This window comes from Sus scrofa, chromosome 13 (assembly GCF_054392235.1).
Source record: "Sus scrofa isolate SSC_HxYL_T2T_F1_AM1 chromosome 13, Sscrofa_HxYL_maternal_Yorkshire_Landrace_v2.0, whole genome shotgun sequence".
Classification (NCBI taxonomy): domain Eukaryota; kingdom Metazoa; phylum Chordata; class Mammalia; order Artiodactyla; family Suidae; genus Sus; species Sus scrofa.
This window is the reverse complement of record NC_139395.1, coordinates 124,931,085-124,955,546: the sequence shown is the minus strand read 5'-3', so window position 1 is coordinate 124,955,546 and position 24,462 is coordinate 124,931,085. Positions and strand designations below refer to the sequence as shown.

The 24,462-nt window shown below is 39.4% G+C and overlaps 1 protein-coding gene across 33 annotated transcripts in view; it reads left to right on the top strand.

Annotated features, from left to right (window-relative positions):
- The window catches only part of PLD1 (phospholipase D1), a 224,320-nt gene that overhangs the window by 143,522 nt on the left and 56,336 nt on the right, over positions 1–24,462 (top strand). For 29 of the 33 annotated variants that reach the window (XR_014822370.1, XR_014822368.1, XR_014822374.1 and 26 more), the window contains 5 exon segments: positions 2,294–2,422; positions 3,159–3,277; positions 4,884–4,997; positions 13,846–13,956; positions 16,561–16,649. Coding sequence is in view for 25 of the 33 variants with exons in the window: in XM_084986822.1 (XP_084842948.1) it covers positions 2,294–2,422; positions 3,159–3,277; positions 4,884–4,997; positions 13,846–13,956; positions 16,561–16,649 (562 nt within the window). In the remaining 8 variants the exon portion in view is untranslated. 33 annotated transcript variants of the gene reach the window in all.

Here is a 24,462-nt window from a genome sequence, read left to right as displayed (position 1 = left end):
GAATTGATTATTAGGTGAAAGTTAATTTTTAAGCAAGTATATGTGTATACATGTGAAGATTAGCTTAGAGTTTCCCAATTGCTGAAAACAGTACACACACACACACACACACACACACACACACACACACACATATGTATACTTAAGTATACGTGTATATATATATACATACACACATTTAAAAATTTCTTTTATTTTGGAATTGACCTACTGTTTATCTCATTCTTTGTCCCTTTTTTTCTTTTCCTTTTTTTTAAAAAAACAAAGTGCCATGCCTACAGGTGAGCAAACAGACCTACCAGTACTTTGGCCTTTCAGTCTTAGCAGGAAAATAAATCACTGGGAGAAATCAATAGAATTCAGTTTTTTAACATTATTAAGTTTCGTTAATTGTTAGCACTTTAAGACATTTTCCTTTTATGGAAAATTTCAATAACTTTGGAGGTTAACTATTCAGTTTGAGATAAAATATTAGCAGTTTGTGTGGTGATTGTTTAAAAACTTTTGCTCTGCAAATATTGATTGCCTACTGAATGCCAGCTACTCCAGGCATTAAGAGGACACACTCCTCACCCCTGAGTTTATAGCGGGCAGGGAGGGAGCATCCTTACACAGGTGGGTCGCAGAGTCAGAGGCCCTGGGTGCACAGTTATCAGTGGTTCTGCAGCAGTGCTAGTGACTGCTTCTCTCTGCTGGGATCTGGGATGTATCTCTAAGGCAGGGCAGGTGGCAGCTAATGAAGCTCTTGAAGGATGGTGAGGAGATCAGACCAAGAGGGAGAGAAGAACATTCCAGGCAGAAGGAATAATGTGCCAGCTGCATGACCGGCCAGGCCTGTCAAAATGAGTGAGAAATTTAGTGTGCACGGGGCCTAGGTTGTATGGGGAAAACAAGGACCAAGGACCAAAAAGATAGAGATTGGCAGCAGTTTGAGAAGAGGCACCTGAGTACACAAAACCCTTAGGATTTGACTCCCTCTAGGCAGTAGATCATCCTAGAAGGCTTTTAAGCAAAGACATCTTCATTTTAGAAAAACAGTTCTGGGCTAGTGTGGTGATAGGGGGCCCAGCTGGGCACTTGCACTGGCTCCTGCAGGTGGTACCATTTATTTTTTTTTTTTTTTTTTTTTTTTTTTTTTTTTTTTTTTTTTGTCTTTTTGCTATTTCTTGGGCCGCTCCTGCGGCATATGGAGGTTCCCAGGCTAGGGGTCGAATCGGAGCCGTGGCCACCGGCCTACACCAGAGCCACAGCAACGCAGGATCCGAGCCGCGTCTGCAACCTACACCACAGCTCACGGCAACGCCGGATCGTTAACCCACTGAGCAAGGGCAGGGACCGAACCCGCAACCTCATGGTTCCTAGTCGGATTCGTTAACCACTGCGCCACGACGGGAACTCCGGTACCATTTATTGATTTAGCATACATTTTGCATCCAGTGTCTATCTGTTAAGTGTCTCTTTTGTGCCAAGTGCTGCATTTTGTGATTTGTGGTTCTGCAGATTTTCCTGCTTAGTTGTCTTTGTGATCAGCATACCCCATAAACGTACGAACCACATAAGTCAATGTATTTACCCTCAAGTAAAATGTTCCCGACAAAGCTCTTTGTGAAATATTGCAGTAGGTTGCTGCTTTTGCACCTATATGATCCTAAGCTTCTGTCTGTTGCAATATTTTTATGTATATCATTTACTATTTTAGAAATATAGAATGTTAGAGCCCCAAAGATCTTAGATGTCATCTGGGACAAAGTCTTCCTTACACACATAAAGGATTTCTAACCTAGAAAAATGAAGCTGCGTGTCACTTAGCTTGTTGATTCAGGGGCTGGAAATTTGAAATTCTTGAATTTTGAGATGCTAAGGACAAGAATTACACATTAGGTGTACACCGTATTTGTTGAGAAAGGGAAGGACATGACTTGTTCATGGCCTCTGCATCTCACGTTCCTTCACCTGACCTGGCTTTACTGCTTTCCCACAGTCCCTTCTAGAAAGTTTTTTATTCACAGTTCAACCTGTGATCCATTTTTCCAATGATTTGGTAGATGGTGAGAATAAGAATTAAATTTCATTGTCAAATGATAAATCTGGTTATAGTCAACTACCACTAATAATATACTTATGAGGGTTTTAAAACCTTGCCATCCTATAGCATCAGGTGTAATGAACACATGCTGCCCTAGTTTTGAGAAAAGTTAAGAAATCTTTAGGTATATGATAAATGAGAGTTGAGCCTCCCTCTCTGGGGCCTGCCTGAACCACAGTCTCTGAGTGGGTCTTCCTTCATTTACAGCCACAGGCTCCATCCGAAGTTTACAGACAGGGGTGGGAGAGCTCCATGGAGAAACCAGATTCTGGCATGGAAAGGACTACTGCAATTTTGTCTTCAAAGACTGGGTCCAACTTGATAAACCTTTTGCTGGTGAGTACCATGTTGTAGATTTCTGCTTATATTTTTGTCTTTTATTTGTCAGCATCTCAACAAATCTGCATGTTCATGACCTCACAGCTTTTGTTTTGCTTTATTTTGTTTTGAATATTTGGTAAAACATTGGAGACTAGGATTCAGTCATATACTTGAGGGCTTTCCCTTGTAAGTATAGTAAGAAAATAAAATGAAAAAGAGCTTACTTGTTTGAAATCTCCAGGTTTCATATAGGCCTATTTTCAGGGTAATAATCTCTAATTCTCCAAGAGATGATACCCTTCCTTTGATCATCTCCTTTTCTGCTTATCCTCTTCTTCTAGCATCAAAACAATGCCTTTCATATTATCAGTGTGCTTATATGTCGAAGAGGAAATAGAAATAACACTGCATAGCTTGGAGTTATTTTGGATAAAAAGGAAAAATGTAATATCAAGTACAGACTTAAATAATTAGCACCAACTCACATCTGCCTTGCCTAGTGAATATCTAATACTAAGCGAAATGGAAACATTTGGGAGAGGCGCATGGGGGGCTGTGTTCCTCAGTGTAAGATCTATGTTTCTCTTGGCCATAAAGGTATTGTTCTACCCAAGTCAAGAAATACACATCGTCGACATTACAAAAAAGATCTGTTTTCTCTTACATATCATAGTTGGGGTCAGAGCTGGGATCAGGGTCTTGTGTTCCTGGCACAGAAGTAGTAGGACCCTTGCCTGGTGCACCTGGGCAGATTTCATTGACAGGTACTCCACCCCCCGGATGCCATGGCATGACATTGCCTCTGCAGTCCATGGGAAGGCGGCTCGAGATGTGGCCCGCCACTTCATCCAGCGCTGGAACTTCACGAAGGTACATGATGGTTTTATCTTGATTCGGTCCACATAAAGAGAGACAGTCCTAAAAGAAGAGGTAAGAAGGTGCTGAGGTGATCACAGCTGTGCCACCCATCCAATGCTGGCTGCCTGATTGTCAGAGCACCTGGGCTTCTGAGCAAAAGAAAAGAAAAAGGTTCCCGAACTTCCATACCATGGGCAGTTTGGAGGACAGAGGGCTCATGGCCCATGGTTTAACCATTTGAGCACCTGGGACACTCAGTGTTGCTTAAGCATCTGGCCTGGACTGATAGTCACGTGGAGGGCTATTGGCTACTCTAGGAGGATGAGAGCCTTATCCAGGTGAGGGAGCTGGAGCTTCCAAGTCCTTTCAGTCCTGGCACTGCCCTGGGTCTGTATTGGTACAGGCTTCTGAGGATGTTCTGAGCAAAGTGTGTGAGAAGACGGAGCCGTTTTTCTTTTCTCTCAATTGTGTCTTACGTAGTGTGATGCCTTCATTACTGATAAGAATTTGACCTAACCTTTGTAGGTTAAGTACCTATCCTCCAGGTGTTATTAAGTTTCCATTTTATTTATTTTAAATAATGACCAGGTAATTTGGAGAAAGATTTAGTTTTAGTAACTATTTAGTAAAATAGTCACCTTATTTTTCATTTATATAACATTATAAACAACAAGAGCTCTTAGAAATAGTGGAAATATTTTTTACAAGAAGCGAATGAATGAATAAGTAAATAGATATTACTTTTCACCTACTGGACTGATAAAGATAAAATCTCTGTGAATACCTACAATTGGATTTGAGACCTTTGATGCTCTTATACCTTACTCCTAGGAGGATAAATAGGTGTAATACCAAATAGCTTCTTTTTCTTTTTTTTTTTCCTTTTTTTTTTTCTTTTCTTTTTTGGCCATCCAGAGGCATATGGAATTCCCGGGCCAGGGATGAGATCTGAGCAGCACTTGCAACCTATGCTACAGCTGCAGCTGGGAGTCCCAACACTGCAGAAACACTGCCAATCCCATTTTTGCCACAGCGGGAACTCCCCAAAAAGCTTTTTTAAAAGTATGTAACCTCTGACTCAGAAAATCTATTTCAGGTATTTAAGCTAAAGAAGTTATTCAATAAGTAATTTATTTTGACATTGCATCTAATAAGTGATATGAAATGAGAAATAACTAAAATGCTCATTAATAGAAACTTGTTGCAAAAATTATGATTGTTCCATGGCATTTTATTATGAAGTTATTTTAAAATGATATATATAGTGCTTCTATATTGCTGTTGCAAGAAATCTACAACATAGTAAAAAATCAGCTTATAAAATAATCCCATTTTTGCAGTTGTCTACTTCTATAATCTAGGTCGTATTTACACTTTTTTAAAAAATACAAAGCAATATTGCTTTCTCCAAAAGGTAACAGAAGGAAAAAAGGAGTTTTCTGCCTCTGAGAAATAGAAAGAAAACAAAAATAATCTATTGTCTCTCCACCAAGAAACCCCCACTGTTAATATTTCTTTTTTAAATGAACCTGAATTTTTTTTTTTAAATAATCACAAAGTAGGGAAGAATGGAACTTTTTTCATTTGAATTTTTTTACCTGTTTTTCTTTATTTTTAGATTATGAAACCAAAATATCGGTCCCTTTCTTATCCTTTCCTGCTTCCCAAATCTCAAACAACAGCCCATGAGTTGAAATACCAAGTGCCTGGGTCTGTCCATGCTAATGTACAGGTAAGTCTGGCTTTTTTTTTTTTTTTTTTTTGTCTTTTTGTCTCTTTAGGGCCACACCCATGGCAAATGGAAGTTCCTAGGGTAGGGGTCTCATCAGAGCTGTAGCTGCCGGCCTAAGCCACAGCCACAGCAGCACCAGATCCAAGCCATGTCTGCTACCTATACTGCAGCTCACAGCCACGCCTGATCTTTAACCCACTGAGTGGGGCCAGGGATTGAACCCGCATGGATACTCGTCAAATTTGTTAAGACAACTCCAAAGCAAATCTGAATGGACTTTTTAAAATTTAGTATTATAGTTTCTATTTTAAAATATGTGATTTATCCTCTTTTTAAAACGCTTGTATAAATATAATAATTGCATGTCTTAAGGCCAGCCAAGGAGAGGCTTGTTGTGTAATTCCTTCTGAAGTGATCCTAGAAACACAATACCCTGTAAACCTAGGACTGATACCAGTTAAGTACCTGGAGTGTGGCTGAAACCTAGCATCTAAGAAACTAGTTATAGTGCAACCTAATTTTAGTTCCTAATTAAATGGCTTTTAGAGGTACTTTTTTTTTTTTGGTCTTTTTGCCTTTTCTAGGGCCGTTCCCACAGCACATGGAGGTTCCCAGGCTAGAGGTCTAATTGGAGCTGTAGCCTCTGGCCCATGCCACAGCTACAGCCACAGCAACTTGGGATCCTAGCAGCATCTGCGACCGACACCACAGCTCACGGCAACACTGGATCCTTGACCCACTGAGCAAGGCCAGGTATCGAACCCGCAACCTCATGGTTCCTAGTGAGATTCGTTAACCACTGAGCCACGTGAACTCCTAGAGGTACTTTTAATAGAATGAGGAATTTGCTTTTTAGAGTCACAAAATTTTACCATATCCAGTCCAACATTCTCAAATTACAAATGAGAAAAGTAAGACCTGGTGGCACTATAAGACTTGTTCAGGGTCATCCAGCTGGTTATCAGTAGACGTGGAGCTTGAAATCCTAATGTAGTCCATTGTTACCCAATCTGTTCCCTCCACCAAGTCCAGCTTTTATATCTTGAGATCACACAGGGACAGAACTAGGATTGGTCTCCTGTGGCATTGCCTTTTGTTCAAAGTCATCACTATCAGCATCAGAAGTGTTGTTTAAGTAAGGATCCAGTAGTCTGCTGCTGACATCACTATTACAGATTTCTTTAATTTGGACATGGAGTCCAGTGAATATGATTATATAAATGAAAAACATAAATCAGTTACTTTGTACTGTGTGCAGATAGACATACAAGAAATAGACATTTTAGGAGTTCCCGTGTGGTTCAGCAAGATAAGAACCTAATATAGTGTCCTCAAGGATGCAAGTTTGATCCCTGTCCTCATTCAGTGGGTTAAGGATCTGGCATTGCCACAGCATAGGTCACAGATGCGGCTCGGATCCGGCATTGCTGTGGCTGTGGTGGAGGCTGGCAGCTGCATTTCTGATTTGACCCCTAGCCTGGGAATTTCCATATGCCATGGGTGCAGCCCTAAAAAGGAAAAAAAAAAAAAAAGACATTTCAGACCATACATCAAATAATAGAACAATCAAAAAGATAAATCACTTAAGAGAAATACCCTCAGCAAATATTTATTCATCCCAGGCTAAAGAAGACAACCAATTTAAACTTAGAGGCACAGATTGATATGCATTTATACATAAGTTAATGAATATTTTATGAACCTGTTTAATTTCATTCTACTTGGAGGGACAAATTATCTACTCTGTAAGACAAAGTGGGAGCCTTGATATTAAGAAAACAAGAGAATTTAATATTTAAGATGACAGTAACACCAACTCAGTGATCAACTTATCAAAGTTAGCAGATGCTAATTAAGCATCCATTGAAAAGACATTGCTGGGAATTGTGTATTTTTCTGATTAGCAAAAGATGTTTTATCTCAGTGTTGCATATACATACATCTTCTAATGCTTTTTGGTAAAGACCTGTTTTGCATATTCTTATCCTGCCCTGATGAGGCAGATAGATGCTTTGCATGTCCACCCTTCAAAATGCTGTGCTTGGTTTACCTCCTCCATATCACTGGATGTTATGGTAGAAATGCAGCTAGATCAGTGCTTTCTTCTTCCATGTTCATACATTCATCCCTGACATGCCCTAGCTGCCTGGTCTCTGCAACGCCAACATCTTTGAAAGGAAGTTTACCAAGACTCAGTGACTCATTAATTCATTTATTCAGTCACCTTGTATCTATTATGTGCCGTCTGTTTGCACAGTCAGGTCATCAGTGCACATTTGGATCCTGAGGAGGCAGACAAAAGGAGTTCTCTGCCTCAGGAAAAGGACTTGGCTGGGGAGAGACAGCTCTGATGTTAACAAAGCAAGGCGTGGTCTAGGACCAAATGCCAGGCTGAGAGTGCAGACCAGCGTGCCATGGAAGTCAGCAGATGAAAGGGACAGAACCGGGCGCCTCCTCTAAGGAATGAACCCTCTGCTCAGAAGACGGTCGAACTAACTGCAGCAAACCATTTGCTCTTGAAGAGGTGGTAGATGAGGTTCAGACAGCAGAAGGCAAGGTTAGGGGTGCCCCAAAGTGCTGGCCTGGTTCGCTTCTACCTGATCCCGGAGACATTAGTGAACTTTGGAACCTTTTGGAACCTTTTTTTTTTTTGATTTGGGAGGAAGTGTGATACTTGAATATTTTAATGAAGTTTAACCTAGATCGTGGTTTCCTAATAGGCTTTTGCCTGTGAAATGCTAATAGCTAAAAAAGGTTTCTATGGACAGAAAAGGTTTTGCAGATTTTTAAAATAGAAGACTTCTTAGTGCCTTTGTTATGCTGATGTGTGTCATGAAACCGCTAAGAGTGAATATTCTATGAGCATTTCCTTAACTGACATAGGACCTCTCGTTTTGTCACATGTCTGTATATATGTGACAAGTAGAACAAGGAGACAAGTAAAGGGTCCATTATGGTAATTCTAGCATGTACTGATTTTGTATTGGTAAATTAGTTGTCTTTTTCTTTAAGAGGGCTCTCCTGCAATTTTAAAAGGTTTAGACCTCACAAAACCTGGATCCCTGCTGGTTGACAATACATGTTTTTCAGAACTGCCAAAATAATACCAGTTGAGAAAATACTGGGTACTGCCAGGCAGTGCATCTTTTTGAAGACAGGAAAATCTGAGATGACCAGAAACTTAAAAAAAGAAATTACCCTGTTCTATTTCTCCTTTTCTGTAAAGTTCTGACCACAGTATTGTTTCACTTCACATTACCTACTTATTGGCTTTAAACGTTATTTCTCTTGTTCTGGATATTGTTGTCAAGTTATGACTGTAACGTGCTTAGAGGGTACAAGCAATAATTTAGACAAATCCTTGGTTTTCCAGAGAATCCAGAAGGGAGCAAGGAGATAGGAACCTTGCTGTGTAGGAGGCTGCTTAATTTCGAAGGAATTGGTTGTCATACTCTCAAACCATTGACCCTCTTAGCTATTGTGTGGCAATAAACAAATGGCTGTTACACACTCTTGGTAGAGAAATTAAATAAAATTCTTCCTTAGGTGTATTCTTTTTAACATTGATTTTAACACAGTTTATTGTTGATAACATAACCAGAGACCACAAGTTTAATTAACTGAAAAGGAGCAATGAAATGTGGTGAGGGGAAGGGGCAGATTCTAGAGTCAGACTGTGTTCAAATTCCTGTTTCTCTATGTATGAGGCATAGAGCCTTGGGAAATAATTATTTCACCTTTCTCTATGCATAGCCTTCATCTTTAAAACAGGGATCATAATAGTATCTGTCTCATAGGTTTGTGATGATAGTTTAATTCATGCAAATCACCTAGAAATGTGAGCTAGTTTAAATTATATCAATATTAGCTACCACCTTCACGCTTTCCCTAGTCTTTTTAAAAGTTTGCAGCAAAGAAGCTGACATTTCTCTGAATGGGTCACCAAGCTTGTTCTGGACACAAAACCTTTCTATCATTTATACCATATATATTGAAATGGAAAGAAAGAGCGTTAGACACAGTAAGGTAAATCATAGATAAAATTCATCTCATTCTTTCAGCTGCAGAAGGGATCCCAATTATTTAATTTTTTTAATATGAGAACATTGGACCTAATCACCCTTAGGCACATACTGCCAGTAATTCCACACCAACTACAGCTGTTGTAGAAGACTGACACGGCCAGCCAAGGAGACGAGGGCTAGGCAGGCAGGATGGACGCCTGCCCCCACCAACACCAGTTTCTGCTTTTAAGAAAGTCATGCAGACCTGAGAGCTGACTTCAGCAGCTTCCCCTGACACTTTAAAATAATCTTGAGTGTTTCCCCTCAGTGCTGGGTGTTCCCAGAATCCTACCAAGAGCACTTGGAGAAGACAGAGCAGGAGAAAGGCATGGGGACGGGGCTTGGAGGAAAGATGATTCCGAAACTGCTTATGCACAGAGTATATTAAAAGAACTTGTTTTCTCCCTAAAAAGAACAAACTAGGTTCCTGAATGCTGTTATTGCCAGTTTCAATAAATGACCAAGGCAGAGGACATTTGACATGTCTATTAAGGTAAAAGAAAGTGTTTAATGCCACATTAGTATCAACATGGAATCGATACACAAAACAATCCTTTTTATTAAATTGGACAGCTTATAGTAGAAAAATCATTTGTTAGACAGTCATTGCCAAGAAGTAACAATTCCACTGGTGTCACGTCTTTTTTGTTTGTTCGTTTGCCTGTTTGTGTTTTTAGGGCTGGACCCATGGCATATGGAGGTTCCCAGGATAGGGGTTGAATCGGAGCTGTAGGTGTCAGCCACAGCCACAGCCACAGCAATGCGGGGTCTGAGCCACATCTGCAACCTATACCACAGCTCACAGCAACACTGGATCCTTAACCCACTGAATGAGGCCAGGGATCAAACCCGCATCCTCATGGATGCTAGTCAGATTCTTTCCACCGAGCCACGACAGGAACTCCTAGAGTCATGTCTTCAATCTCTTATTCTGTTAAAAGAAAAGAAGAGAAAAAATATATACAGGCAAATGTAGATGATATCCGAATTGTACTACTGGAAAAAAATGTGTACCTTCACCTGGGAAAAATATCCAAATGACAGTTCAAAGGATGTCAATGTAGGAATCAAAGCAGATTTCAAAGGACAGCAGAATGTTTGGTATAGTGATGGAATAAGGTAGGCAGCAATGGTGAAAGAAAGCCACTTGACTTAGTCCTAAGGATATTTCTTACCATAGAAGCTGTTTTCCATTTACAGACCATGTCTTTGTGCAGAAAGACTTCTGTGGATGCTGCTGTGGGTCTGAGCTGGCTGAAGCCACATGAATAGGAAATGTTGCCTCTGTGCCTGGCACTGCACTAAGTTTATTGTGAATTATCTCATTTAAAATTCACCAGTCTATGAATTGTGCTTCTCTTTGACCCTTTATTTTTATAGATGAGGAAACTAAGACTTTGAGAGGTTAAAATAACACAGTGAGTAATGGAGGGGCTGGGACTGGATTCGAAGCAGTCTGATTTCAGCCCCTGAGGTCATAACTGTGAGGCAAGGAGACTGTTTCCAATAAGTCCCAGGATGGTTGTAACCGCCAACGGCTTGGCAAGGCGACAATGTATCTCATGCTGGCCTTTTCATCCTCTGCTGCCACAGACTCAAATCCAGCCCCAGCCACACCCTTTGCTTCTTTTCGGCTTCCAGGAAGCCCCAGCTCTATGGCTTTTCCCTAGGACTTCTCTCCCTTTTAAGCCTTATTCTTCAAAAATCATATCCTCTTCCTTTCCTTCAGCTTCAAGGTTAACCTGTTGCTCAGGCAAAAGGATCATCCTCTTTGAATAATGGCACATGGTGAAATGAATGGATGACATTCAACTATAGAGAAATGGTTCTTAGAAGGAAGAGCTTGGTAGTCTGAGGCAGATTCTTGAGCAGCCTCCGTTTCTGCTGCTCCTTGCCTGCTCTACTCCTCAATGCAGACTAGAAGGATGAGGCCCAAAAGTTTAAGCACTTCTTTCTCTCCCCAACCCATGTCATTTGTGAGCTGTGAAATGGAGGCCAACTTCTGTTTGAGAGACCAAAAAAAAGTGCTTTTGTCCTGATCGTCTTTGTTCCATAATTGACTTGGGAGCTTAGAGAAATAAAAAGAAATTAAGACATGTACTGAATGTATAGGGAATAAAAGCATTTCAGTAAGAGAATGGGAATTTGGGACAAATGTTAAAGTTTAGAAAGTTTTCCTTCAAGAGGTATTTCAGTCTGTATCTTCAGCTGGAGCCCAATGTATATATGGGGATTAGGGCTTATGGATAAAGATAAGGCTATCTTTTAAGTTAAAAATATGGCACAATACAAAGGAAAATGACTGGTTTTAGTTATAATCTTGGTAAATAAAATCAGAAATATGACCTTTTATATACTTTGAATTTGTATCCTGTGGATTGGATTGGGAGTTTGGGGTTAGCAGATGCAAACTAGCATATATAGAATGGATAAACAATGAGGTCCTGCTGTATAGCACAGGGAACTGTATTCAAGATCCTGTGATAAGGCGTAATGGAAAAGAATGTAAAAGAGAATGTATGTACACGTATAACTGAATCACTTTGTTGTATAGCAGAAAGTAACACAACATTGTAAATCAACTATATTTCAATTTAAAAATTCTTAAACTATTCAAATTTGAGGTTTGAAAAGTGTGGGTTAGATTTGATTCTCAAGCTACTTGGGGCAATGAAATGAGCAACATTTCTGCATGTGTAAGGAGGAGTTTGAGGCTTGTCTCAGTTACACTGGTTTGAAACAGAGATGAGAGACAAGTTGGTCAGGTCAGCTAAGAAAAAAGTGAGTAAATCTTAAGTTTAAAACAAAGAAAAATCAATCAAAATGTCTTTGACCTGGAGTTCTCTTGTGGAGTAGCAGGTTGAGGATCCTGTGTTGTCAGTGCAGTGGCTTGGGTCGCTGCTGTGGTGCAGGTTTGATCCCTGGCCCGTGCTCTTCCATATGCCACAGGTGCAACCAAAAAAGCAAAAAAAAATTTTTTCTTAAGTTAAAGAATTTTATCAAATATTTTAAAATATAACAGACATAAAACCAATTATGTATTGGATCACTTTATGTATTTTTAATAAGTATGGGTATTCTTTTATTTTTAATTTCAGTTTCCCTCAAGAGCAACAGTTTCAATATTCATTTCAAATCAGGATTACCAAATATATTTTTAGAGTGATTCTTCTATGATGATACACTATTGTTTAAGGAAAGTCAGGTGATAAATATTTATTGACACCTACTATATGCCCAACATTATATTGGAACACTAGTTAGAATGCTTAAAAATTGTAACCAGTGGCTTTTAAATGTTGAAAAAGCCTCTCGTGCACAGCTATAGTCTACTCTGAAGCATCCTGGCATGATCTGCCATAGCTCAAATGCATCCTCTAGGGTTCTTATTAATAATATCAAACACTTGTGTACCACTTACTAAGTGCTCAGCCTCCTTTTGCATCCTGCACAGTAATTCATTCAATCCTCTCTACAATCCTATGATGTAGATATTCCATTTTATAGAACAGAAATCTGAGACACAAAGAGGTTAAGAAACTTGACCAACAGCCCAAGAAATGGCAAAAAAAAGAAAGAAAGAAAGAAAGAAACTTGACCAAGATCAAAGCCACTAAGTGTTTGAGCTAACCTAGGCAGTCCCACTGTACATCTGTGTATTAAGCATATACTCAGGTGTCTGAGCTGGAAGCTCTTATTGTAATCCAGGTGGGAACAGGTGAGTGTCTAAAGAGAGGGAGGTGGCATCAGTGAGAAAGCTGAGTTGAAGTGACATGCAAGACCTGACAACTAATTAAAGGCAAAATCAGGATTACATGCCTAAATGAATCTGTTTGTCTTTTAGAATGTATTAATCTTAAGAGTATCTATTTGAGAGAAAAGGAGTTATCACCCATTATCTGGTCAGAGCTAAGGTGACCATATCAATGAGGTTCAAACCAGGACACTTTTATTAGTAAAAGTGGTGTTATTAATACACCAGGTGTTCTGAGGTAATTGTGGAGCTATCATGGAAAAAGAGTGCAAATAGTCACCCTACTCATAGCCATTAAAAGAAGTATTTATTTAAATATCTCTTTTAAAAGTTTATTGAAGTGTTGTTGATTTGCAACGTGTTAATTTCTGCTATACAGCAAAGTAACCAAGTTATACATATATATTATTTTTCATATTCGTTTCCATTATGGCCTTTTCCATTTCCATGTGGCCTTCCTCCTGCCAGCTCTGGTCTGCTTTGAAGGATCCTGGCATGATCTGCCATAGCTCAAATGCATCCTCTAAGGTTCTCATTAATAATAGAAAACACTTATGTACCATAAGTGTTGACTTTCAGATCACAGAGTTTGTGTGTAGAGACTAAGAGAAACTCTGCGGGTAATGGGTTTAGTCTGGGAACCTTAATCATACTTTAGATCTGAAGTACACTAGAGCTAGTGAATGTAGCTCCCTGTGCTGTAAAGTAGGACCTTGTTATTTACCCATAAAAGTATCTCTGAAATGCTCTTTGTAGAAACCACACTATATGGTTTCCAATTTTGAATGAAAATAATCCCGGGTCAAAGGGCATGTATTCAGGACTTAATTTCCAGCTGGACTCCTTCATTATGAATTATGTCCAAGGACCAGTTCCCCACCCACCTACTCTCCTTTGGCCCATCCATGACACACATGCCACTATAATCATTTAGTTGTTTAGATGAAAGAAGATTGACTTCATTATATTAATACTTCTGGTGTCATCTCTATTGACTTATGTTTGCTCCTTTCTGATTGCTGCCTTGTAGTTGCTCCGCTCTGCTGCTGATTGGTCTGCTGGTATAAAGTACCATGAAGAGTCTATCCATGCTGCGTATGTCCATGTGATAGAGAACAGCCAACACTATATCTATATAGAAGTAAGTCTTGCTTGTGTAAATTGGTGTGACAACCTGCTTCCTTAAATATCACATAGAGATTGCAGTGTCCCCAAACTCAAACCTGCTGCAATATATTGAGACATGGAGAGGTCTTGGGTCACCTGAATTTTGATTTCCCCAGCATATCTGACATTCACTTTGCATTTTGATTAACTCAGGACTCTAAGAGGCATCCCTTAAATCCTTGTTATTAAAATGTATCAACTTGTAATAGTATTAGCGAGAAATACCCCAACCTAGAGACATAAATTTTGATTTGGCTTGAGTTGAAAATTATAAATGTAAGGCATGTCCTGCTTCAGGAGAGCAGGCATAGAGGTAAGTGGCTCATGGATGCCGCTGGTCTGGGGATGTGAGAGTGGAGAGAGTGCAAGAAAAGGAGCATAGAAAAGGGAGATTAGAGATTTTTGAGGGCAGGTGCCACCTTCTTCAATCCTGTGTGAACTTTTTTTTTCAGAAAGCTTTTTCAGATCCCAGAGTTTGTGTGTAGAGACTAGGAGAAACTGCAGGTAATGGATTTAGTTTGGGAACTAATTATATTAATCATATGTTAGATCGGAAGTTAGTTTGGAGCACTTGGAAAAATCCTTAAAAAATAGAAAGTCATCAGGAGTTCCCTTTATGGCTCAGTGAGTTATAGACCCAACCAGTATCCATGAAGATGAGAGTTTGATCCCTGACCTCACTCAGTGGGTTAAGGATCTGGCGTTGCTGTGGCTGTAGTGTAGGCTGGCAGCTGTAGCTCCAATTCAACCCCTAGCCTGGGAACTTCCATATGTGGAAGGTTCAGCCCAAAAAATAAAAAAAAAGAAAGTCATGACAATGGAAAAATAAATCAAAGCACATCTTTCTTCTTTATTTTAGTCTTTTCTTCCCATCGAATTAAAAAAATATATGGAGAGGGACAGGGTCACTGAGGAAAACCATTCAAGCCCTACTTCCTTCCCCTTGCATCCTGGCCCTCTCCCCTGCCATGCAGTGACAATTCATTAAAAGGCAAGTAGGAAAGAATTGGAGCTTAATTTATTTCACAGGCCCGAAGACAGAAAAAGCTGATTAAAAATATTAGCAAGCTAAATGCAATGTCGTATCCTGAGTAAGATCATGCAACAGGAAAAGGATATTAGTGAAAAAATTTGTGAACTCTAAATATGATCTAGAGTTTAATAATACTAATACTGTTAGTATTATTAATTTCAATAATTATACCATAATAATGTGAGATGTTAATGGCTGGCTCATCTGTTCCCCAGGATCCTTTCGCGTTGTCTCTCTTTAGTAGTATTCAATCAGCTTTTCTTTTTAACACTACCACAGTACTAAATGAGGTCAGTAAAGCCATGTCGGTACACATAGCTGTGGACATAAATTTGGTTCAAACACCTGTAGCCTAGAAGAGCTGTTGGCATTGACTCTGCTCAGTGTTTCCAAAAAAGGAGAAATGAAGGACACGAGTATGTTACAACTGCTGAGGAATGCTAAGCTTCTCTGTGATATGAATTCAGAAAAGCAAACATGGTTTGGTTGCCGCTGAGATTTTGATTTTCTGATGCCCTAAAGGGAAACATATTCTCAAATGAATTTTTGAACAATGTCTTTCTGTAAGTTTGGCTTCTGGAAGATTTATGCATATAAGTTTAAAAGTGTGCACGCTAGTAAAAATGATAATATGGCAAAGTATGGTAATCCTATTTTGAGTTGTTGCTTATGTATCTCTTTCAGATAATTAACAAAGAATTACACTTTGTGATGATTATACTTATAAATTAGGGGTATATTATGACAGTCTGTATCACTGGTAGAACGTGTAATATTCCTAATATTTGTATCTAATTTTTAACAGTCCTTTATGTGGCAGCTAAATCTTTTATACCATTATAATAATAATGGTATACTCTGGCTTTTTAATAACAGTTTTAAAGAATGTTTTATAGATTCATGAATCTACAAGCAGAAGTACTTAAAGAAAAGGGGAATAAAAATATTTCTCTATGTGATTGGTTTATTTATATATATGCAACACACTTACAAAAGAGTTTTGAAGCTACCTAAAATAGAAGTTCAGGCCTAAAAAGAGACCTAAACAAATGAGATAAGGCCAAAGCAGACATTAGGAAGTAGTGATGAAAACTAGACCAGGATTCTGCCATCCCTGTTCAGAAAGTCAACTTAGCATGAGATAGAATGTTTGCCAATGTAAAATTTTTAATCATAAGCAGTTATATAATGTATGAATCTGAAAAACCTGATTTCCCTGTTGGTTAAGTTCAGAATGTTCCTGCCATTCTAGGAATGTACTCTACAAGGAATTTGCATGATTAAATAATAGTTTAACCTTCCATTTGACTAAGGTGATATAGGTGATATTACTTAGAAATGCATGAGACCCAGCATGAGACTTCTTTTACTGTCAGTGTCATTTACTTTGCTGAGGTGATTCCAAGGATCAGAACATGTCTGCTATGTGAAACATCATTTTTTTAAAAATCAGTGTAGTTTTTGTTATATGCCACGTTTTCCTTTTATGCATATTGCTAAGATAAGAAAAACTTATTACATAATTATCCCACTTATTCCTCATAGAACCAGTTTCTCATAAGCTGCGCTGATGACAAAGTTGTGTTCAACAAGATCGGCGATGCCATTGCTCAGAGGATACTGAAAGCTCACAGGTAACATTTTTGGCCTTTTGGTAGGAGTTGTTCCTCAGGATGTCTTCCATTCACTGCTAAAATAACTTGATAGCCTGTTAAGTACTGTCTTGTCATAGGAGGCATAACTTTGGTTTAGCTAGCAGTAGGTTATGGATTCCTTTAGTCTGAGCCACTTGCTGAGAGTTTTTGAGTCCATTTTGAGGGAATGCAAATGCTCCCAGAGCACAGTCATTTTTTCCTGGCCAGTCTCTTTCCCACGCATTAAATTTGTGATTTGATTTATTTAAAGGCAGACAGTGAGCTGTGTTCACTTAAAAATCAAAAGCAAAATAGTCATAACATTTTTCCATGGGTTATATTTAAATTCTTCTTACCCTCTGTCTTATTATTTCAGCTCATGGGATTATTTTCTTTAATAACTTTTTTACTAAGATATAATTCGCATACCATACAGTCTACCCAAAGTAGACGATTCAGTCATTTTCAGTATATTCCCAGAGTTGTGTGCAACCATCACTGAATCAATTTTAGAACATTTTCATCATTCCAGAAAGAAACCCCATAACTGTTAGCTGTCACTACCCAGTCCCCCTTTTAGCTCCTGGCAACCACTAATCTACTTTCTCTGTAGAGCTGCCTGGTCTGGGCATTTCATATAAATGGAATCATACAATCTGTGGTCTTTTGCGACTTGCTTCTTTCATTTACCTTAATGTTCTCGGGGTTCATCAATGTTATAGAACATATCAGTATTTCATTTATTTTTATTGTCAGGTAATATTCCGTTATCTGTATGTACTTCATATAAAAGGGTTTGTCCATTCATTTGTTGATAGACATTTTGGTTGTTTCCACTTTTTGACTATTATGAATAAAGCTGCTATAAACATTCTATATTAGTTTTTATGTGCAGACATGTTTTTCTTACCCTTAGGGTGGAATTACTGGATCACATGGTGGATCCATTTAACATTTAGAGGAGTTGTCAGAATGTTTTCTAAAGTGGCTACACCATTTTACATTCCCAAAATATATGAGGGTTCCAATTTCTCTACATCATTACCAATACTTAATATTATCTCTCTCTCTCTCTTTTTTTTTTTTTTTTTTTTTTTTGTCTTTTGTCTTTTTAGGGCCGCACCTACAGCATAAGGAGGTTCCCAGGCTAGGGGTCTAATTGGAGCTGTAGCTGCTGGCCTATGCCAGAACCACAGCAAAGCAGGATCCAAGCCACATTTGTGACCTACACCACAGCTTATGGGAACACTGGATCCTTAACCCACTGAGCAAGGCCAGGGATTGAACCCGCAACCTCATGGTTCCTAGTCGGATTCATTTCCACTGCACCACAGTGGGAACTCCTATCTCTCTTTTTGATTATAGTTATCCTAACAGGTATGAAATGTTATCTCATTGTGGTTTTGTTTTGAATTTCCCTAATAACTAAAAATGCTGAACATTTTTTATTGGCCATTCATGTGTTATTATTGTCCATTTTAAATTAAGTTGTCTTTTTATTTTTGAATTGTAAGTGTTCTTTAGTCTGGATACAAGTTCCATATCAGATTTATGATTTGCAAATAATTTCTCCCATTCAGAGTTTTTTTTTTATTTATTTAATTGATAGTGCCCTTTGAAACACAGAAGTTTTAAATTCTGATACAGTTCAATTCATCTTTTTTTCCCCTTTTATTGCTTGTGCTTTGGCTTCATAGATGAATGCTGCCTAATCATGAAATCATGAAGATTTATGCTTGTTCTTTTCTAAAAATGTTATAGCTTTAGCTCTTAGATTTAGGTCTTGGTTCATTTTCAGTTACTTTTTTTTTTTTTCTTTTTTTTTTTGTCTTTTTGTCTTTGTTGTTGTTGTTGCTATTTCTTGGGCCGCTCCCGCGGCATATGGAGGTTCCCAGGCTAGGGGATGAATCGGAGCTGTAGCCACCGGCCTACGCCAGAGCCACAGCAACGCGGGATCCGAGCCGCGTCTGCAACCTACACCACAGCTCACGGCAACGCTGGATCGTTAACCCACTGAGCAAGGGCAGGGACCGAACCCGCAACCTCATGGTTCCTAGTCGGATTCGCTAACCACTGCGCCACGACGGGAACTCCTCAGTTACTTTTTGTATATGGTGTAAGGTAGGGGTCCAACTTCATTCTTGTGCGTAAAGATATTTCTTTGTTCCAGCACCACTTGTTGAAAAGTCTATTCTTTCCCTACTGAATTTTCTTGAAACATTGGACTTTTCATTTTATGGCTGATTTTAACTCTGTGTAAAAAGAGCAAAATAAAATCATTACAGTTTATTAGTATTATTATTTTTTTTGTATTTTTACCATTTTCTTGGGCCTCTCCTGTGGCATATGGAGGTTCCCAGGCTAGGGGTCTGATCGGAGCTGTAGCTGCCGGCCTATGCCACAGCCACAGCAACACAGGACCTGAGCCGCGTCTGCAACCTACACCACAGCTCACGACAACACCGGATCCTTAACCCACTGATCAAGGCCAGGGATCGAACCCACAACCTCATGGTTCCTAGTAGGATTTGTTAACCATTGAGCCACGACGGGAACTCCTACAGTTTATTATTTTAATTCACTTAACATATGCAGTGGGGAATGTTAAGTACATATACTTTGAGACTTAAGACATTTTTTGACTTCCAGTGTTGTGGTACTTTTAATATCTTTCTTTCAGTAATATATGGGGATTTTTAGACCTATGAACATTTTATAGTGGTAGCTACTAGCATTTTTGGTGATACACAGTTTGTATCTACAGACTCTTACTGACTTTTGACAACTTCTCTTGGAAGTAGGTCCTATAGCTTTTGTTGTTGTTATTGTTGCTGTCTATTTTTATTTTTTCTTGTTTGATTTCTTTATTGGCATTTAAGTGAGACATCTTTGGATTTTATAATGGTCGGTATGGGATTACAATAAGCATCTTTCTTTTTCTTTCCTTTTTTTTTTTTTTTTTTTTTTTTTTTTTTTCCTTTTTTGGCCACCCCTCAGCATATGGAGTTCCCAGGCCAGGAATCAGATCTGAGCTATAGTTGCAACCTAAGCCACAGCTGCAGCAATGCCACCAGATCCTTAACCCAGTGGGCCAGGCCAGGGATCAAACCTGTGTCACAGCATTCCCAAGATGCCACTGATCCCATTGCACCACAGCAGGTACTCCTTCGTCCCTATTTTTTAAAGTTAAAACTGAGGTTAAAGAGGTAGTGTGACTTGTCTGGACCACAAACAGTAAAAGGCAAAAACAGCTTTGAGCCCAGGTCTTTGGACCCTACGCTGCCCACACCCTGAAACCCTATATCATTGACAGGATTAGAGACCACTTCAGAGGTATCCCAAATTGAGACAAGCAGGTTGGGCCTTTGTAATCCCCTTCTCCCACTGACTGACTCCAGGAATGGGGATAGCCATGAGTGAGGCAGGCCCCTTTGGCCTATGGAGGACAATTTCTGGAGAAGGACTTCACTGTGTGAGTGGTCAGCAGCCAGCACTCTCAACAGCTGAGGGGATGGCTGTCTTGACCCACAGTGAAGGCATTTAGACAGCTCAGCACAGTACTCACACAGCCTGAAACAAACACTGTTGTTTCCCACCCCTTTCTGCACAGTAAAATTACCACTGGACATTTACCAAAACACAGAGGGCTGGACTCAACTCAAGACTTACTACATCAGAATTTCTTGGAGTGGGGCCCAGGCACCTGTATTGTATAATATTCCACAGGTAATTCTGGGGCACAGCCAGGATTATGTAGTATTCATCTAAAACAGCATATATGGCTGTAAATATTAATGATGGCCTGCTTTTCCAGGTGACCTTTATTCTTTGCCCTCTCATATGCTTTTTTTGGGGGGGTAGGTATACTATATTATTAACATTTAGATTTCATCAACAGTGAGTTCAAGTATATGCTTGTCATATGTTTAAATTTTTGAAATAAAGATAAAAGGACAGACAACTTTAAAGGTGCAGTGTGTTAAACACTGCATAATATACTCAACAATTAGAGAAAATCTAGGGGGTAGTATACCTGTATACCTTTATATACTCAGTAGCACAAGTATATGGACAAGCCCTGCAATTGGGAGGAAAAATCCATCCAGGACTGAACAGAGTTCCTTGGTTACTGACAGAATCTCCCCTTGACTTCAGACTTGAGACAAACCAAGGAATCTGTTAATATACAAAAACCACTGACTTCAGGAGAAACAGTCAACAGGATAGATTGGCAAGAGCCATTCTGGATTGTGGGGGCCAGTCTGAAGCAAGCAGGATTAGCTGGAGCCTGGAAAATGTTGCAGCTCAAGTCCAGGATCTGTAGATTAGATCAGCAGTCTAGAGATAGGATGGTTAGTTCATCCTTTTAAAATCACTTGTTTCCAAACAAGTTCCTAAGATGCTTTTACTAAACAGAGTTATGTCCTTTTTTTTTTTTTTTAAAAAAAAAAAAAAAAAAAAAAGAAAGTCACCATAGGACTGTTTCTGTGATGACTTAAAAGCAGTCTTATTTACAGTTAAACATAGATGTACACACAGATATTTCTTGCATACTTGCCAGTCTCCCAATTCTGAAGGTCAATCCATGTTTCATTTACAAAATTGCATTATATTTCTGTACACTTTTGCATTTTATTGATATAGCACTACCTGCTTTATCTATAAAGCATATTGGACAAAAGAGAAAAATAAATTTTTGGTGATATTGAAATAAGTCCCAGGGAGTTTCCGTCGTGGTGCAGTGGAAACAAATCCGACTAGGAACCATGAGGTTGCGGGTTCAATCCCTGGCCTTGCTCAGTGGGTTAAGGATCCAGAGTTGCCGTGAGCTGTGGTATAGATCACAGATGAGGCTCAGATCTGATGTTGCTGTGGCTGTGGCATAGGCCGGCAGCTACAGCTCCAATTAGACCCCTAGCCTGGGAACCTCCATATGCCACAGGTGCAGCCCTAAAAAGACAGACAGAAGGAAGGAAGGAAGGAAGGAAGGAAGGAAGGAAGGAAGGAAAGAAAAAGAAAGAAAGAAAGAAAGAAAAAAGAAAGAAAAGAAAGAAAGAAAGAAAGAAAGAAAGAAAGAAAGAAAGAAAGGAAAGAAAGAAAGAAAGAAAGAAAGAAAGAAAGAAAGAAAGAAAGAAAAGAAAGAAAGAAAGAAAGAAAGAAAGAAAGAAAGAAAGAAAGAAAGAGAAAGAAAGAAAAAGAAAGAAGGGAGGGAGGGAAGGAAGGAAGGAAGGAAGGAAGAAAGTAAGTCTCAGAAATACATGAAGTTGATAGATGAGCTCATTGGGCTGAGCAGTGAATCATGAATTTTGGAACTGTGATCAGCTAATCAGGAGAGTAGGATGAATCTCAATTTTACCATCCCAGTCATTAGTTCCCCAAAGTACATGGTTTAATAAGTATCTGTAAGATTTGTTTTTAAGTGTTTAGAAGCCTGAAAGAGTATTTTTCTTTAGCATGTTAATTTGCCTTTTAAAATCTGGACCTCTTCTAAAATCATAGCGTTTCAGGGTTGAAAGGAACTCGAAGATATTTTCTGTTTGAATATTTCCCAGTGATCCTGGGATCCACCATAAGAGAGCATGGTGAGGTAGCATCTGTTGCAGATTTTATCTCATGCTTGGAAGTTAACAGAGCACATTAAAGGCTGGAAATTTCAAGCTCACTTTGTAGAAACTGGGAAATGAGTTCGTCGAATTTCAAATGAATCGTGTGTCATTTAGCTCTGATCTCTCAATTGTCTCATTTATTTTGACTGTCACATTTCAAAATGGTATGTATATTACACATTCAGACTTTTAGGAGATACACACATAAAACCTGGAAACATATTTTGCACTTTCCCCCTTCTTTGCATCTCCACATTATCGTTCCTCTCCCTTGTTAATTCCAACTGTAAAATATATTTTTATTTAATAATTACAAATCAGTGAGCTTGTATTCTTAGGGAAAAGGTAAAGGGAGAATTAAAAAGCTCATCTTGGAGTTCTCTGGTGGCTTAGTGGGTTAAAGGATCCGGTGTTGTCACTGCTGTGGCTTGGGTCACTGTTGTGGCACAGGTTCGATCCCTGGCCCAGGAACTTCCAAATGCTGTGGGTGTGGACAAAAAGAAGAATGTTCATCTTGCAGGCTGCCTGCATTAGGGCCCCTCCCTTTCACTGAGGGTCATGACATGCCATCTCCAATCTCAACCACTCTCTCTTCCTTCCACACTTCTCTCTACTCTTCTGAGATCAGACCTTCCCTGCCAGAGTCAGGTGCCTAGTAACAAGTATACTTTTGGCTGTTGGAAAAAGACTGGAATATAGCACAAAGCAGATGGAGGGAAATAACAGTCAGCATTTAGCCAGCCTGACCAGGAACACAGGCTCTCTTCTAGGGACCCTCCCACCTTGGAGAAATCTGAGTCTTTAAATTGCTAACTCCCTCAACTGGGCTGAGCCTTTATTTTTATGCCAGTGCTGCTGAAATCTGGTCCACACCAATGCCCTGAAGTGAGTTCTCTGCTCCCCTTATTTCCTCCTGGTTCCTTCTCTGCAGCCATTGATTCTTTACGGAAACAGGGTTTTGCCAAGCCTCCATGTTCTGATTCATGACCTAAAGCCTCAGAATGTTGTTCATCCCATTCTGAACTAAGAATAGCTGTGGGAATCTCTGCTGTCTTGGAGTTGAGACCATCTCCCAACTGGAAGCCTGTCTTTAACAACTCAAATCGAACTAGAGATCAGGGAGAAGAAAACATAATCCACAGCCTAGAATCGACTTGTCGATACCATGTTTGAAGAAGTCAAAAGATAGAGTAGAACCATTTGATCTAAGCAAATCACATTTTAAGACACTGTGTACCATGAATGGATGGTTTTTGAGGATGAAACCATTTTTGCTTATGGACACTTAACATGCGTAAGTTTGCTGCCTTGGTAAAAACGTTTGGAAATGAGAGTGCATTTTGCACTGTTATCACCATGAGATTGACACATGCAATGAAAATAGGCAGTTGACTGAATGCCTCTGTATTTTAATACGAAACTGCATTGAAAAATACATGATCGAACTGCCTTGGAGGATGCATAATTTTGAAAATTGCTCAAAATCCTCACGCTTCCTGTAACTGTGCCAGATAGTGCGTGCAGTTTGCTCACAAGTGAGTGATCTGAGGATGCTCCTCTGGGGAATCTGGAATTAATTGGGAACCAGATGTCTGGAGATCTGGGTTCTTCCCAACTCTGTTGTCTACAGGTATGTGACCTTTTGAATCTATTATTTTTGCCTTTCTGACCCTCCGTTTTTTTCACCAACAAAGAGAATAATAATATCTGCCCTGCCTAGCTCACATGAATAGAGGTGAAAGCAATTTGAAAATTGTAAAGCACCAGTACATGTAAGAAATTACTATGTTATTTCCAGAAAATTCATCATCTGGAGCTATGCTAGCTCACGGTAAATTCGAGCAGAGATAAGGAACCATAACATTCAAATCAGCTATGTTAGAAATAAATGGGTTTTTTTTGTTTGTTTGTTTTTGGTCTTTTTTGCCATTTTTTGGGCCGCTCCTGCGGCATATGGAGGTTCCCAGGCTAGGGGTCGAATCGGAACTGTAGCCACCAGCCTACGCCAGAGCCACAGCAACGCGGGATCCGAGCCGCGTCTGCAACCTACGCCACAGCTCACGGCAACGCCAGATCCTTAACCCACTGAGCAAGGGCAGGGATCAAACCCGCAACCTCATGGTTCCTAGTCGGTTTTGTTAACCACTGCGCCACGACGGGAACTCCAGAAATAAATGTGTAATTAAAGAGATATTTAATGTGCCTCA